The sequence below is a fragment of the Sturnira hondurensis genome, unplaced genomic scaffold (genome assembly GCF_014824575.4).
Source record: "Sturnira hondurensis isolate 20B ecotype Veracruz unplaced genomic scaffold, ASM1482457v3 Scaffold0005279, whole genome shotgun sequence".
Classification (NCBI taxonomy): domain Eukaryota; kingdom Metazoa; phylum Chordata; class Mammalia; order Chiroptera; family Phyllostomidae; genus Sturnira; species Sturnira hondurensis.
In genome coordinates this window covers 17,355,630-17,371,991 of record NW_028077910.1, presented here as the reverse complement: position 1 = coordinate 17,371,991, position 16,362 = coordinate 17,355,630, and the positions used below count along the sequence as shown (strand labels likewise).

The window sequence follows — 16,362 nt, the reverse complement described above, 5'->3', positions numbered from 1 at the left end:
GTTTAATAAATTATTTGATTATGAAATATTTGATAATTTAGAGAGGTCTCATTATACACTCACGAACCATCCTCAAAGCCATATGGTCCTTATGAGAACAGAACATTTGGCTCATACCCCACCAAAATATTTCTTTTACCTAAATAGAAAGTCATGGGAAGAATGCCCATATTTTTTCTTCCTCAGGGCCAATACTTCGTGGCTGAAGTTTGACTTAGTGAACTCTACAGGGACAAGAAAAGTGATTGGACTTTGTCAGGCTTCTTTTTTCACAGGATTCAGCAGAGACATGCAGCCAGCAGCTCTGCCAGGACCTCAGGAGCCGGCTCGCATGCAAAAGCCATAAGGGACATCTAAGACAAACAGTCTGATCCCTTATAGGGACACACCAAAGCCAGATAACTCAAGTTAATCATAGCAAGATCCAGCCAGTCTTAGAGCTGAGTGCTGTGAAATAAGGCCTGCTTCCCTAGGGTTTGGAGACATGCATCTGTACAAACCTGCCTGTGCAGACATCGCCAGCCCCAAGCTGGGTCTGCCCAAGTCCAGTGAATCTGCTCTGAAATGTAGACGGCACCTAGCAGTGAGCAAGCCTCCACCTCAGGCCGCCTGCTGGCCTGTTAGGCCCAGTGGGGCAGTGGAATGGAAATACCTGGAGAAGTTTCTACGTGTCCATGGAATTTCATTGAAGGAAACCACCAGGGCAGAGACGGGCATGGCTTACAGGTACTTGCTGATCGAACTGTCATCCAACCAGGGCACTGCACTGAAGTCAGGGCTTATTGTTAGAAAGAAATAACAATTGGAATAATGAAAAAAACACATATAGAAAAAGGAAAGGGAATACGAATGCAGTGAGCCCTCTCCTTGGGCTGGCTTATTGTTTCAAGCTTTAAATTGTCTACTTCCTTTCTGCTCAAAAGGTTATGTAAAAACAGTCAACTTCGCTTGTGAAACTCCTAACGATGTGCTGCCAATAGAAATGTCTTTGACCTTGAGTAGGGAGGTGATTTAGTACATTGGTCCCCAACTTTTTGGCACCAGGGACTGGTTTTGTGGGAGACAATTTTTTTCCATGGACTGGCATGTGGGGGATGGTTTCAAGATGATTCGAGTGCATTACGTTCTAGCTCACCCCCCACTGGGTGGCCCAGTTCTAATAGGCCTGGACGGGTACTGGTCTGTGGCCCTGAGGTTGGGGACCCTGATTTAGTGGGTCAAAAATGAAGAATGGGGACTCTGGTCTTCTTAAGGGAATTTATAAATTAAGAGTAGGATTTCTTAGCTGCCTGGCCTTCAGGGCTGTTGTTTCCTTCTAAGCCTGAATCATGCGGTCTGTGCTAATGGCTAATAAAGTAGTTCATGAAACTGAGCTAACTCTTCTCGAAATGACAGGACTTTTTATCAGTGTAGCCCAAGATAAATTACTGGTTATTCTCTAAATTTCCAATCTCATTATTTATTCTGTGAAACATTAATAAAAGGGAGAACGTTCCTTCCTGGTGTGGGGTTGGATGTGTAATCTTTATAAATGGCTCTGAGATGGGAAGCATCCTTCTCTTTCACGAGCAATTAATAGTCAAACCTCTATCAGACGTGCTTGTGCTTAGCGAAACCACTCAGCAGGAATGCTTCCTTGACTAACGCCTGGAGTTTTAAACATCTGGGAAGCTGAGCCAAAGCTGTTCCGAAGGGCAAGTGTGCTGAATAGTTAAAAATATATCTATCTATATATTTTAATGCATATATAATGTTTGTAAAGACCAGGTGTTTTAGCTCAAGTCAAAACTTCTACTCCACAGAATAAGATTGTTTTTGCATGGACAAGATGTCTCCAGTGATTTCAATTCTCTATAATCTAAAGGCCAATTTTAATGTAGTAGCTGTACTCTAGTTTATCCACTAATTTGATTAATAAAGCAATTTGCAATGAGATAGCTTCTCTCTGGAGAACAAAGTGTTTCACACAGACTTTTATAAAATCAGGGGCTCATGCAGGAGAGAAATGCACTTTTCTAGGCTTACAGGGCTTATAAACCTAGGCCAGCCCACCCCATCGTACTTTAGGAGTGGAGTCTCAGAAGAATCTAGTCACCTTTCCAAGACAGCCGGAGGCTCCATACACTGGGATAGAGGAGGAGGTGCCAAGGCCCCTCACCCACCTTTCCTGAGTCGGTCTTCCAAAGAGAGAAGGAGCGGCCTCTCTCTCTGCTTCTACATGTTCTCGCACTCTCTTCTCCGTGCCTTCCTTGACCCTCACTGGTAGCAGTGGTGGAAGATAGACCAGGGGAGGACGGGCTGCTTCATTTAAAAAAAAATCTGCCTTTGCGTCTTTATCACAGGAGGCGTGGTATCACCATGAACTCTTGGATAAACCTTCAGAGGGTAGACCTTTTTCTCTCAGAAGTCCTGGTTTGAGTATCAGTTGCACATCTTGTGATGTGTGCCAGTGTTCGGATGAAGATACATTCTAAGAGTGCTTTTCAAACATTTATGAAGCAGAGGAATACGTTCCTGAAACAGGTAAAAACAAAGGTGTCCTAGTTGAAGTTGGGGGCCGGGAGCCCACCTGCTCGAGGGGAGCAGTCAGCCCCAGCCTGGTTTCTGAGGCTCCTTACTCCTCACGTTTGGAGAGTAAAGTTCTGAGCTGACTCTTCATGAAGACTTGGAGAGCAAGGCTCTGTGACCTCAAGGATGCCAGGTCCTGCTCAGAGAGACAAGCTCTTGGGCAAGCGTGCATGCCACCAGATCTAGTCAGAAGCGATACTTAGGAGACTGTTGTACCTGATCAGAATCTGAGGAAAGAGAAGGGCCGTTAAGTTGATTGTTGGCCACAGGGATAGCCAAGACTTTGAATGACGGCGAACTGGCTGGGCACTGCCACGTCTTCCCGGCGCGTTCCTCCGTACCTGCCCCCGACTTGAAGCGTGTCTCCTTTCTCTAAACTACCATAGCAGTTTGTCTATTCTTTGTTCAAGGCACTTACTAACATTACTTAAGACATCTTGTTTTAAGCATTAGGGACAGATTGTTGGGGAAGAGAATCCCCAACAGTCACAGAGTGTTTTGGTTCTCCATAACTTAGCTTTGACCTTGACTTCTTGTAAACATAGTTGGGGTTGAGGAGCGAAGGTAACTTTCATATTCTCCCTTCTTTATCTTAATTTCTACCATTCCCGCAAGGTTTTGTTAAAAGACCTAGTTGAACCTGTCTGACCTATCGTCTTTTTAGAAAGGGTCTTATTTCATGTGTAGCAGAAAGAGAATGGGCTTTGGCATTAACCAGATGAGAGTTCAAACCCCAGTTCTTCTGGTTTACAAACTGTGTGACATTGGGCCAGCTGTGACATCTCAGTTCCCAGCACACAGTAGGTGCTCACTAAATGTAGGTTTCCTTCCTGATTATTCTGTAGACTCTGTCAATCATCCGAGGGGCAGGACATGGCCATTCCCTCTAGATGAAACACAGAAACAGGAAAGACAGAATAGATAAGATAGAATAAGGACAAGAAAGAATGAGAACACTCTCAGCAATTCACACTCTGTGTAGATTTCCATGCTGAGCTTTAGAATTCTGAGAGGACTGGAGGAGCTGGGGAAGCTGCTCTCTCTTCCTAATTTGGTTAGAAGCCATTGCAGCCTTCAGCCCCATACCAGCTGCTCAAGTCCCGGGATCATCTGTGAGACAGCATTGTGCTGTGTTTCCATGGAGACTTGGTTATATTTCTCACTCAGGGTGACCAGGGGAGGGGAAGAAACAGTAAATATGCAAACACATGTATCAGCTGAAAAGAAACTGGAGGAAATAGTTTGGATGTGGTGTGAAAAGTGCCAAGTGGCTGTGTAGCTCCTTCTGTTGGCTTAGAATTTTCAGCAAAAAGAGGAATTTTTGTGGATTCATTTTATTAGTGTCTATAAAATAGTCACCCAAGAGGGTCCTTTGGTTATTTCTACGTGACTGGAAGTTAGTTGTCTTTACTACACAGTGTTGAACTCTGAGCTAGGCAGTATACCCAAGCTTGGGTCGACATTAAAGTGTACTGAGAAGTAATTTTATGGACAGAGTACAAAAAAAAATAGCTGCATGGAATAAGGATGCAGCAAACACCTAGCTTTGAAGCAATATTATAAAACTAACGTTAGTCAAGAGGCACTCAAACATATGTAAAATGAAGGTCTAATCAAGGGGTCAGCAAACGTTTCCCATAAAACTCCAGAGAGCAAATATTTCAGGCTCCCCGCACCTCCATGTCTGTCCCAACGAGTGAACTCTGCTGCCGCAGGGTGAGAGCAGCCATTGCCAAAGAAGCCAATAGCGAGCATAGCTGTGTTCCACTCGTATTTTGTTTACAGGTACTGAAATTTGAGTTGCATATCGCTTTCTCATATTACAAAGACATAGTCTGTCTTCTTCCTTTTTTCCCTTCTCCCAAACCATTAAAAATGATAAATGCCAATCTTACCTTGTGGACTGTACAAACTCAGGTGGCAGGCTGGATCTGGCCAGCACACTGAAGTTTGCTCACCTCCGGTATGGAAACCAATCTTTCAGTTGTACAGGTTATTCGTGCATTTGTTTGTGTTTATTTTTTTTATACCTCCTTGTGGTCAGAGGTACTTAAGGGGTCCAAATGCATATAAAGCAGAAAGATAAAAATAAGTGTAGAAGGAGAAAAAATGAGGCCGAGACAGATTGACAGCAGAAAGAGAAGACAGTCTAGGTGAGTGAGCATGCCCTGTTTAAGCCATGCACTTGGACCTGGATTTGGCTCTGCACTTTCTAGCAGAACCAGATGGTGGAAAGGGAAATGGAGCTCTTTAGAACAGTCACAGAGTCCTTGAGGTAGAGAGGAGCCAGGGGCGCTCAGTAGTGGTGCACCTCTTCCTGACCTGGAGATTGGAGAGGTTTCTCTCTGGGTTCTTCTTCCTTGTGTACTTTACTCAGTAACATCCTCCAAAGTATCCTTGTAGTAAACACAGTGGCAAGGTTCCTAGAGTCCTTTCCTATGGAGCCCCTAGTGTTAATAAATGGCATTGCATCAAATATAAATCAATCAAAAGCAAGCGGGTGGATGGTAGAAGAAATCATACTAGTTTGATAGAAACCACATCGATCAGTTTGAGATTATTTATGCTTTCAAAATTGTCCCATAATGATGACACAGATATTGCTATTTATTATAGTGACAGGGTTTGTCCAGTTTGGGGGAATAAAGCAATTGTTTCTCAAGAAAACAAAACAAAGCCAACAGTTACGCTATTTACTAACCAAAGATAATTTTTTATAGCCTTGAGCTGAAGGTGGGGAGGAGACAATAAAAGGAGAGGCAGGGGGAAGTCTCCAAATTATTTTATGGGACAGAACTCGGAGATAGTCTGTCTAATTTCTGATTTAACAGCTAAGGAAAATCAGGGCTTGGAGGTGTTGGGTGACTAGTCTGAAGGGGTGAAGCAGGGAATCCCTGTCTTTTGGGTCCTAGCCCAATGCCTTTTGTAGACTCCCCATATTTATTTCCAGCTCCCCATTCATCCCACCCCATGCAAGCGCGCATGCACACACACACACACACACACACACACACACACACACCACCTTCCTCCTGGGGATGCCGCCTCATTCACCATCCTGCTCTTGTTTGCTTTTCCAGATGCTCCTCTTGTTGCTGGGCTCTGGAACCTGCTTCAGTCCACTGCTCTGCCCCAAACATTCACTCTCACTCATAATTCTTTTCCCTTTCTAGAATATTTTTCACATCCTCCTTGCCCAGGAAAATCCAACTGAGTCTTCTCTTTCTCTTTTACAGCATGACCTGTCTTGGCTGCACACAGAATTTGGATTATTAGTTGTGCGTGTATGTGTCTTATTCTCAAAAAGATGCCTTTGTCACATTGAGGAGATAGACTACAGTTTATAATATTTTGTAATTCTCCCATGCAATACACACATGTAGAAAGTGCTCGGTGCATTTGTATTGCTTGATTGGGGACCTCCATTGAGAAGCTGGGGGACAGAAAGAATGGCATCAAAGAGCAGATAGGAACCCCCGTTTTCTCTCATATTTTCTCCTGCGTGTTAGGAAGAACGTGTTACTTAACCTTGCTGAGCTTTAGTGTCTTCGTCTATAAAATGAGCCTAATTCAACTGAGCTCACAACAGTGTGGGAAGAATTAAGTGAAGTCACGCATGTGAAGTGTGTAGCTCACTGCTTCCCAGAGTGGGAGCCTCACGAACTGAGTCCCCTTGCTCCAGACTCTGTCCTCGCCAACCCTCGCAACCCATCGTGTGGTCCTCTTTCAGAGATTAAAAGAGCATGCGTAATGGTGTAGGAGAGGGGCAGAAAATAAACACTTACCAATTCAATCTTGCACAATTCTGAGCACATCACCTCCTCATTTGCTTTTATAAACATTTGACTCTACCTATCAGAATATATCCTTAAGCTCTATTGACAGTTTTTTTCGTTTTGCCTAGTATATGGCCTTCTATTTAATTAAAACAGCCTCATGAAGCATTGCAATAAGTCACTCTCCAAATGGTGTAATATGAAGATGGAATCATCTTTGACCAATTCGTGTATGTCCAGACTAACTTTGTGTCTAGAATGTTTATATCTGAGACAGAATGAAATGAAAGGGCTAAAGCTCCCGCTTGTATCTGGCGGTGCCTCTCCCACTGGCTTGCCACAGGGTCTGAGAATGTCTGACTAGAGGCATTAGTTCCCCTGTTAAAATGGAATCTGAGCTGATCAGTGGCAGCCCGGGAAGGAGCTAGGACATTGGCCAGGCCTGACCTGGAAACAGGATGGGAGAAGATTCTAGACTAGATCAAGGGGAAAGCTTGGGTGTCAGGGCCCGGCTTAGTGTTCTAGGCCACCTCTTCGGAAACGCAGGAGGGAAAAAGCTGAAGAGGCAGTGAAGCCAGAGAGAGACCTCATTCACCTGCCATCTCTTTTCAAAGATGTCTGTGCAAAAAGTTCAAAAACATTCATTAACCGATAGAATTTTCATTAGTCTCAAAATGAAGATGCTAAAGATAAGCGGAAAGTATTTTTCATGCTGAAAAGCATTCCCTGGGTTCTGTCATGGTGAGAATGTGGTGTCATGGCTGGAGGATTTGAAGACCAGCTTCCTCCCTCCCGCTCTCTGATCCTCCCCTTCCTTTTCTATGAAATAAAAATAACGAGCCCTTCCTGACAGGATAATACCATTCGTGCAAAGGGGCACAGCAGGACTCAGGAAAGGCCCTCCTCCTCTTGCCCTTTCATAATTTCCATGATACAGTGTGAGAGTTAAAATTCTCTTTCTTCCTGAATTAAACTTATGGTCATCCTCGAAGGATCCCCTCCCCACAACTGTCCCCTCCCTGGTCTTTTTCCATTGCACTCCCTTGACCTACTTTATCATGGACCATGTGGTGTACTTAGACCTGTTTGAAAATAGTTATGGCCATGACCGTGGAAATCAAAGCCTAGGAAAAACTGCTACCTATGCAGGGGGTTGTATTTCCTACATTTAAAAAAAAGCCTACATGGTTTATTTTAGACTGGCCTAATTTCGGTCAGTCGCGGGCCTGTGCTAATTCGCTCTGAGCCCTCTAGCTGTGGCTCTCCCGCATTAACGTTTCGGGGGGAATGTGGGTGACACCCGGTGGCTCAGGCTCCAAACCTGTGTGATCACTTGACACCTGAATAGGCTGCTAGTGAAGGGCCCAGAAGCCTTTGTGACGGGGGCCTGTTGAGAACAGGGCAGAATGCAGTTTCTTCCATTGACTGGAACAGGAGTTCTACAACAGTACATTTTTTAAAATGTCAGTTTAGATAGAAAATGCTGTAAAATTTAAATAAGAGCAAGAGATGAGTTCCACTTGGATTTGAAATGTTATTTTCATCCCGTTTTGACATTTCCACTTGTGGTTTTCCAGGGGGAAAGTTGCTTTGTTTCTGCAGCATAAGGAAAACATTGAAAATTCAGGGTTCGAAAACAACACTAGATTACACAACTCTGCATTTTCTCATATAGAAATTGCTGACAGTGGCTTCATAAGAAAAAACAGGCACTTTGAAGTGTGTTTCTTTCTGACTTGGAGCAGCTCTAGGTCAAATGCATTTTTTTACTCAAGGAAAAAGAAAAAAAACCTTTCTGAATTTCCCTGCAGTGCCTGTGAGTGCCACTAGAATGCGCTATTTTACAAAGAAAATGGAATGCTTTAGTACCCTGAACTGCAGATAGCAGAAAGCTTTACCCAGGTGGTCTTAGAACAGAACTTAAATCTGAGTGTGTATATTTACCTTCATTGTGAAAATTAAGAAGTGTCTCTATTGAGACGACATGGAAAAGTTTCAATAGTGAGAAAAAAAGAGAAAAAAAAAGAGTATGGCCAGTATACTCTTGTGATTCTCAGAAGCCCTAATCCTAGACCCTAATCTGTCCCCTAATCCTAGACCAGGCACATTACCATAACTAGATGATTGATAAAGCAAATTTGCTATGCCCCCGAGTTTCTGAGCACGAGGATTCTGACTGACACTGCAGAGCTCCGAGGGTGGCTGGTGAAGAAAAGAAAGGCAGATGTGTCCCCCACGGGGCCTCCCTTCAGAGACTGTTAATGCCTTTTGCCCCATATGAGGTGCAGGCACCTTTTTGCACAGTTAAGATGGAGCACATTTAGTGAGTTTGGAAGGCATGTATCAGGGTGGCTTTGGAGAAGGCCTCGTGGGAGCCCAGGAATGTCCTTAGCACCATGACCTGCAGGTCTGGCTGAGCACCAAACCAGGACGCAGGCGAATGGCGGTGCCCTTCCTCCTCTGCACCCAGGACTCATTTGCATTCATCGTTGGACATCTGCCCACCCCCAGCACTTCACCCCTCATGCAGTGATCCCTTTGCCAGCCCATAGCTAGTTGTTGACTAACACTCCCTAAGGTTTCAATTATGTATCTTGTGATGTGTTAATGTTCAGGTAAAGATATGTTCTTTCAAGCAATTATGATGCAGAAGAACAATTTCTTCAAACAGGTGAAAGCAAAGCTGTCCCAGTTGAGGTTGGAGGCCTAAGGATGTGTGCAAACTCTGTCATAGCCAAAGAAATGAACATCTAATGGTGGGAGTCCAGGTTGTAGAGGAGCTATTTTTAGATGAATTATCTGGTTCTTAAAACCAGGCTACTTTTTTAAAAACGTATTTGAACATAATTTCAAACACACAGAAAAGTTGCAAGAACAATACAAAGGACATCTGTAGGCACTTTATCCTTTAACACACCGTGACATTTCCCCCATTTGCCTTAATTCTACTTAGGTTCTGACATGCTTGCTCCTTCCAGTCCCCCACCTCCCATTCATTTCTCTAAGCTTTTGAGAAAGCTTAGGAACGTCAAGTTACGAACGTCATGGTCCTTTACTTATCAGTACCTCCTAGGTTGTTGTTTTATATACCCCCCCCCAGTACAATTACCTACTTCAGTTAAATTTACATAATGTACTTTCATTTGATCTACTGTCTGTATTCCAGTTCTGTCAACCAATACAATAATGGCCTCTTTAGAATTTTTTTACTCCACTGAATAAATACTGAATAAATCTAATACTGAATCCAGTTTAGGATTACATATTGTTTTGTTGTTGTTGTCATGTCTTTTTAGTTTTCTTCAACCTTGAACAGTTCAGGCAGGAATTAGTATGAGCACAGGGAGATCTGTGGGAAAGAGCCCAGACTAATTGCAATGTCGGCTTTGAGTTGGAAGGTGGCGCTGTAGGGCCGCACAATTCCTACGCTCGTCCTGAGGTTGGTCCCGGCCACCAAGTCTGTGAAAGACTGCGTTACCCAGTCAGGGCCACTACATTTTCATCCTGAACTACAGGCCCAAAGCTGAGGTGACTCTCAGAGACGTACTACTTGACCTGCACAAATTCAGCCATCTGTCAGTGCTCACTCACCTTTGCAGCGCAGTGCGCACTAGTGGTGCGGCTGTCACTGGGAGCTGGAGCCAGGCACTGACGGGCGGGGCGGCAGGACCAAGCGTACGGCTACCCCAGACTGTCCAGCCCAGAGGCACCCTGACCGGTGGATCTGGGTCAGGGAACCACCCCGAGAGCCTGGAGCAGCCGCCAAAGGCAGAGGCCTGTTCCAAACCGGCGCCAGCGCAGAAGAGGGTGGATTGGGGCAGCAGGTTCCGGTGAGCCCACGGTGGGAGATGCCCCAGCAGTCAGGGACACGTAGGTTCTGAGTGGGCTAAATGTAATATTTTTAGGCAAGGGAGTTTTGACCCAATCGCCTTTAGTCTATTTTTTTCTTCCATGATATTTCTTTTTAGTTTGTTAAGCAGAATGAGAGAGAAGCTCTGACAGTTGTGGGATGTGGGTGTAGTATATGCAGTTCATTAAGTACCGGCGCTCTTGCTTTAGCACTTGAAGTGTCTGTAACAGGTCATCGATTCACCCTCCTTTTGACATTTTACAGCACTCTGTAACTCAGCACACGGGGACAACACCTCCCTTTAGAAGCTGGCCATGGCTCTGAGAAGGAGCTATGGTAGCTTCCTGAGGTGAGCATTGTGTAAGATGGCACTTCTATGCATAACTTCCCAGCAGGCTAATACGCCCTGTAACTTTTTTGTATGAGTCATCAAATCAGCACCTCTCTCCTGCCCTCCTGTCTGCCCTCCTAGCACTCTTATTTGTTTGTTCCTGTATCGTCTGTCTCTCTACTGCCCTACCCGCTCCACCTCCGGAGTGAACTCCAGAAGAACAAGGATTTCATCTGTGACGTTAATGCTGAATCCTCAGGACCTGGTACCTAGTGTAGAACTGAACAAATATTTGCTGAATAAATGAATTATTAAGCAGGAGTAGGACAGATCAGCCTTCATTATTCCCTGGCTGTCAGTCCGCTGGAGCATCAGACAGGGGGCGGGTGGGGGGCTGTCCCACCAGGCACTCCAGCCAGAGTCTGCCTGACACTTCCTCCCTCATTTTCTCTGCTTAACTAAAAGCATCCAAAGGGTCCTCATTTGTGATCGAAGCACTTGGAGACAGCGTTGTTCCCACAGGAAATAGATCCTTAAAGCTTGAATTTTAAGATCCTTTATCCGTGCCCTGACACTGAGCATAATGCCACGTGCTCATTTTAGTTTTGTTTCTCCTCAGATGTCCATCTCGTTTCACTTTTCATCCACCCATTCACTTCACTCTAATGACAGAGTGTTCCCTGTGCTTTCCTCCAGGAAGCTCCCCGTGGTGTCACTGGCTAGCCCTGTCCATACTGGGTCCTGAGTTATAATGCCCAGAGCGGCTTTCACTCTGCACATACTCCTCACTTCTCCTCTGATGTGGTGCTTATATACCCACATAGTGGGGCCCTGGGCCTCTCCTTCCCCACCCCTTCTCATCGTAAGCTCTTCCCCTTCCTACTCCTCGTCTTTCAATCCCATTAGCTAGCTCTCTTTAGTTTATGCTTTTCCCAATCATTTTCGATTTCCAATTTTATTATAAGAGGGGCATCACCTCATTAGATTACCCAGGCGTCATTTCACGAAAGATGGGGGACAGGTCTGGAGAGTCAGCCCTCCTGTCGAGATTCCTGGAGGACCCATCATCCTAGACACACTAGAAGATGTTCTCTTCACTCAGTAACTGGGGATGACTGTGCATCCTGATTGGACCTTCTTATTCTTGGTGTGGGTCAGACTGTTCCCGGAGCAACCTGGGCTACAACAAAGGAACTCTTTAGCTGGTGATTTTCGGTTGCAGGATGGTACCCTGGTGTTATCAGTAGGTCATTGTGAGGTTTTTCTCATGAGTCAGCCCCACTCTACCTCCCGGGCAAGACGCTGACTTGTTCAACTCAGTGTTAGTGGAACTGGGCCATGGCAAGGTAGGGTCACACTTTCCTACTCAGCGGGTGTAATTGCCTGAAGGAGCCTGAGTGAGACTCAGTGACGGAGGACGGAGTCCAACTATCTGATTTGTGCTCCTTCCTGACAACTGTTTCTTAAGGCTAATGGCTCCACTCTCAGCTCCGTATGGTGGGTCTGTGGCGGCTTCAAGCCCTCCCCTCATCTTTGTGGTGCCTGACAAAAGCTCCCATTCACGTCTTGGAGAAAAGAAGAAAGAAAGAGCTTTCTTTTCATGGAAGTTCATCTTCTTGTCGATTCATTGGTTTTGATTTGGTGTCCTGTCCACTTCTGGATCACCAACCGGATCTGGGTGATGGTAGGAGCCGACTACTGTAAGCTTCCTGCCCAACCGCTCCTAAACCAGCTAGCCAAGAATGGAGAGGCAGAACACTCTTGGTGTGAGAGGAGGGGAGTAGATTATGGTGAGGCAACCTACATACATCAATCATATTCTCTAATGATCACATCTGGCGGGGGGAAGGAAATGCACTGTGAGCTGGTGTGACAATAGACTCATAACAATAAGATTCCGGTTAGTCAATCACCTGGATTCTGGGAATGAGNCAGATCTGGGTGATGGTAGGAGCCGACTGCTGTAAGGCAGAGGCCTGTTCCAAACTGCCAGGCCTGTTCCTGCCCAACTGCTCCTAAACCAGCTAGCCAAGAATGGAGAGGCAGAACACTCTTGGTGTGAGAGGAGGGGAGTAGATTATGGTGAGGCAACCTACATACATCAATCATATTCTCTAATGATCACATCTGGCGGGGGAAGGAAATGCACTGTGAGCTGGTGTGACAATAGACTCATAACAATAAGATTCCGGTTAGTCAATCACCTGGATTCTGGGAATGAGACTAGTCCACCACTCACCAGCGGTGTGCTGTTCCACTCCTTGAACTTTGGATCTTGCTTTTAGCTTTCCTCTTATTCTAAAACCCCATGACTTTTTATGTGTTGAGGGATATTTTCCTCTATTGGTCTACATCAGCAGTAGCTTATGCTACTTAATCACATGACTAAAATAAGCAGAAATCTAATTTAACCAAAGGTAGAAGGGAAACATTGGCTTTAAATGCTATTTAATTTAGCATGAAGAGTAATGCATTTTTAATAAGCAACACATTAAAAACTCATAAAGTGGTTTATTTATCAGGTGGTTAGCCCCCTCCATTCCTCCAATAACTACAGTTAAGGTCCATCAGCGATTCAGTAGGTGCAGTTATATAAATGCCATGTTTCATTTCGCATCTGATTATAGCAGTTCTCCCTCCTCACACAGTCTGTGTGCGAAGAGTGAAGAGAATTTTAGAATCTGTGAAGATATTGCAGATAATTTAATCTCTCTCCCCCCCCCAGTAATTTTACAAATATATTCTCTGAGGCTTGAAGAAGTTAAGCAACCTGCTAACAGTCACATAGATGGTTTGCTAAGTTCTAGTTAAGAATTTAACCAAACACTTTTGATCTACTAGTTCTCTCTTTGTGCAGTAGAAGTATTCAAATCAACAAAGATTGATGAGCGCCATTTGTGCCTGGGCAGTCTGCCAATGCCCATACTCGTGACAAGGAAGTGCACGGTTTCCGGCTTCAAGCAACAAGAAGAGCAGTCCAGTGGGGGAGAGAGCCATGTCAGTCAGGTAATTAGCGTCCAGTTAGATAAATGCAATACTGTGGTTTTAAACACAGTTGTAATGAGCCGAGCAAGTGATGAAGGATCACCTGAGAGTCAAGGATGACTAAAGAGTTGTCAATTCACGCACAGGGTTTGGATAAGAACTGGAATGGATAAGAATGGATAAGAACTCCACAATTGGTCCAAGACTGGGAGAGCATGTGGTGTAGAGGGAATAGTAGGTTTGAAAGCCCAGGGATGATTGTTATATAAAAAAGTTTTGCAGACAGAGAGGTGTGGATTGAATGTTAGTTCTAAGGCTTACAAAGTGGGTGACTTACACAGTTTGTTTATCCCTTCTACCCATTCACTTCATCAGTAAAATGGAAATAACTACCTATCCTATAAGGTCATGAGAAGATTAAATAATGCTACAACTAGAAAGTGCATAACATAGTAGGAACTCAGGAGCAGGTAACTGCTCTTCTTCTTCTCTTCCTTCCTGCTCCCCTGCAGACCTTCTTGGAGAGAAGGAAGCTAGAAGAGGAAGTTAAGGGGCAGGAAAGACATGTGTTGATCATTGGAAACATTTCCCGTGAAAAACTGTTGCTGGATTCTTAGGTAAAAAGGGCATGGCCAAATTTGCAAACTAAAAGGGTATTTTTGGAAGTATTGTGCATAGAGAACTGATAGAAAGTTATCCTAATAATCTAGGTGAGAGAGCTGGAAGAGGCAGGCAATGGCAGTGGGATGGAACGCAGAAAGCACGGACTGAGCAGGACACATTCTGGTGCAGCTGTGTGCGCTGCATTCTGGTTTCCCTTTCCACGGGCACTGGAGGTCGTGTAGAAGGGGAAATGCTCACTGATCTAATTAGGCCCCAAGGTACGGAGGCACTCTGGCATCAGCACGGGGGCGGAGGGGCAGAACTCTGCAGCGGCTGCATTGCTGTAAGCTCTTGTGTCTCTCGAGAGCTTCCACAGAAGCTCTTAAATCATCCCCATCCTCACTCACATGAAAAGAAACCTCAGACAGAGCAACTGCACTGTCCAATCTTTTCTCCTTTGTCTGACTTTAAAGCAACCCCTTAAACTACTTCGTTCCTGAGGCAATGATCTTTACTGCAATTTATGAACTCAGAGTAACCTCAAATACCTTACCTTTGAGCAGCTGAAGACCTTCCTCTGAGGCTGGCCTGTGTGTCCTCTGTTGTAGGCATTGAAGCGCCCAGTGGGCGCGGGGCTGGCCTGGGGAGTGCTTGACACATCCCTCGGATCAACTGCAATTATCTGTATCATCTTCCATCCCTTAACTTCTACTTCCCTTTGAAAGCCCTGTGGCCTTTATTAGTTTGTCTTTCTTGTTTCAAATTAGTCTTACCAGCCCTTGTACTGACGACAAAACTGAAAGATGGAATAATTTGTAAATACACACACACACACACACCCCAACTTCTCCCTGACACCCCAAGAGGGCTGATGTAGAAAAAAATAGTGTTGCCCTGGTTGGTGTGGCTCAATGGATTAAGTGCCAGCCTGTGAACCAAAGGGTTGCCAGTTCGATTCCAAGTCAGGGCACAGGCCTGGGTTGCAGGACAGGCCCCCAATAGGGGGTGTGTGAGAGGCAACCACACATTGATGTTTCTCTCCTTTTTCTCCCTTCCTTCCCCTCTCTAAAAATAAATAAATAAAATCTTAGTAAAAGATTTTTAAAAAACCCCACTGCAATCTCAATTTAAAAAATAAATAGTGTGATCTGACTTTCAACCTCCTTACAAGGGTGTGCTAGGTACCAGTCAAAGAGAAGTTTTTTCCATTTCATGCCTATTTTAGATCAAACTAGTATTTGGGAATTTGTTTATATTTTCATTTTGAATATAAGTAGCCACATATATACTTTGAAAACCTTTAAACTCTACCTTCATATGGGTTCTTGCGTAACCTATGAAAGCTGGTCCACAGTCAAAAGCCTCATGACCTCACACTTTTCATAAAGTGGTTGGTCTTTAACTTCAATCTACAGAATACCTGCATGTGGGAGCCCAGATGGAAACAAGGCAGGGTAGTTTCACTTTTATCTGTAAAAATAGTCATGTGCTTTGACTGCCTATGTTTTAAAAAAACTACCCACATACTTGTCTTAGGTCTGACAGGATTTAGATACTGAAAGCATTCTGAGAATCCACAAAACCTGAGGACACACCTGTAGAACACTGTGCTTATGCTGCCTGACCTCAGCGTGGGCCACAAACAAGAAGCCTTTGATTAAGTCACATCGGCAGAGCTTTCGTTACCTGAAATTGTAAAGTGGTTGTCTAAACATTGCTCGAAGCCAAACTGAATAGATCGCATATTTAGCGTGTATTTATACTGGATGTTTTTAAGCAAGAAAGCCAGAGCAAATAGAAGCAATAATCTCATACCTGTTTGTTTTTATGCCTTAGGTAAATTCGCTATTCCCTCCAATTTTAGGTCTATCAACTATGCAGCCAGTCAACTGATAATTTCGACCACCTGCTCCATGCAACATATTATGCTAGACACTATTAAGGCTCTAACAACGCTCAAAACAGAACATCCCATCAGCTGCTTTTAATCTCCTCCCTCCCGACTCTCTGGAAAGGCTGTTGTCTTGTTTTCGTTGTACATTCATCTGAACCTTCAGGAGTTCAGAGTGTGGAGAGGATGGCAGATGTTAAGACATGGAGTCTCTTACTTAAGGGATAAGGTTGGCCACTAACATCTCTCACAGACCTGGTGCCCATGAGATTCCTTCAGGTCACTCCTGTGAGCGCCTCAAAGTGAGCCGATTGCCAGCCAGCATTTTGATATCATCTGTAACTGCTGCCCCTGGGTT

The 16,362-nt window shown here is 44.6% G+C and overlaps 1 protein-coding gene across 1 annotated transcript in view; it reads left to right on the top strand.

Annotated features, from left to right (window-relative positions):
- The first annotated feature begins 354 nt into the window (after positions 1-354).
- Positions 355-16,362, top strand: part of KCNAB1 (potassium voltage-gated channel subfamily A regulatory beta subunit 1) — a 312,471-nt gene continuing 296,463 nt past the window's right edge. Inside the window, exon 1 of the mRNA XM_037046673.1 lies at positions 355-726. Within this exon, the coding sequence (XP_036902568.1) occupies positions 485-726 (242 nt within the window). The 5' untranslated portion in view covers positions 355-484. The remainder of the gene's footprint in view (positions 727-16,362) is intronic.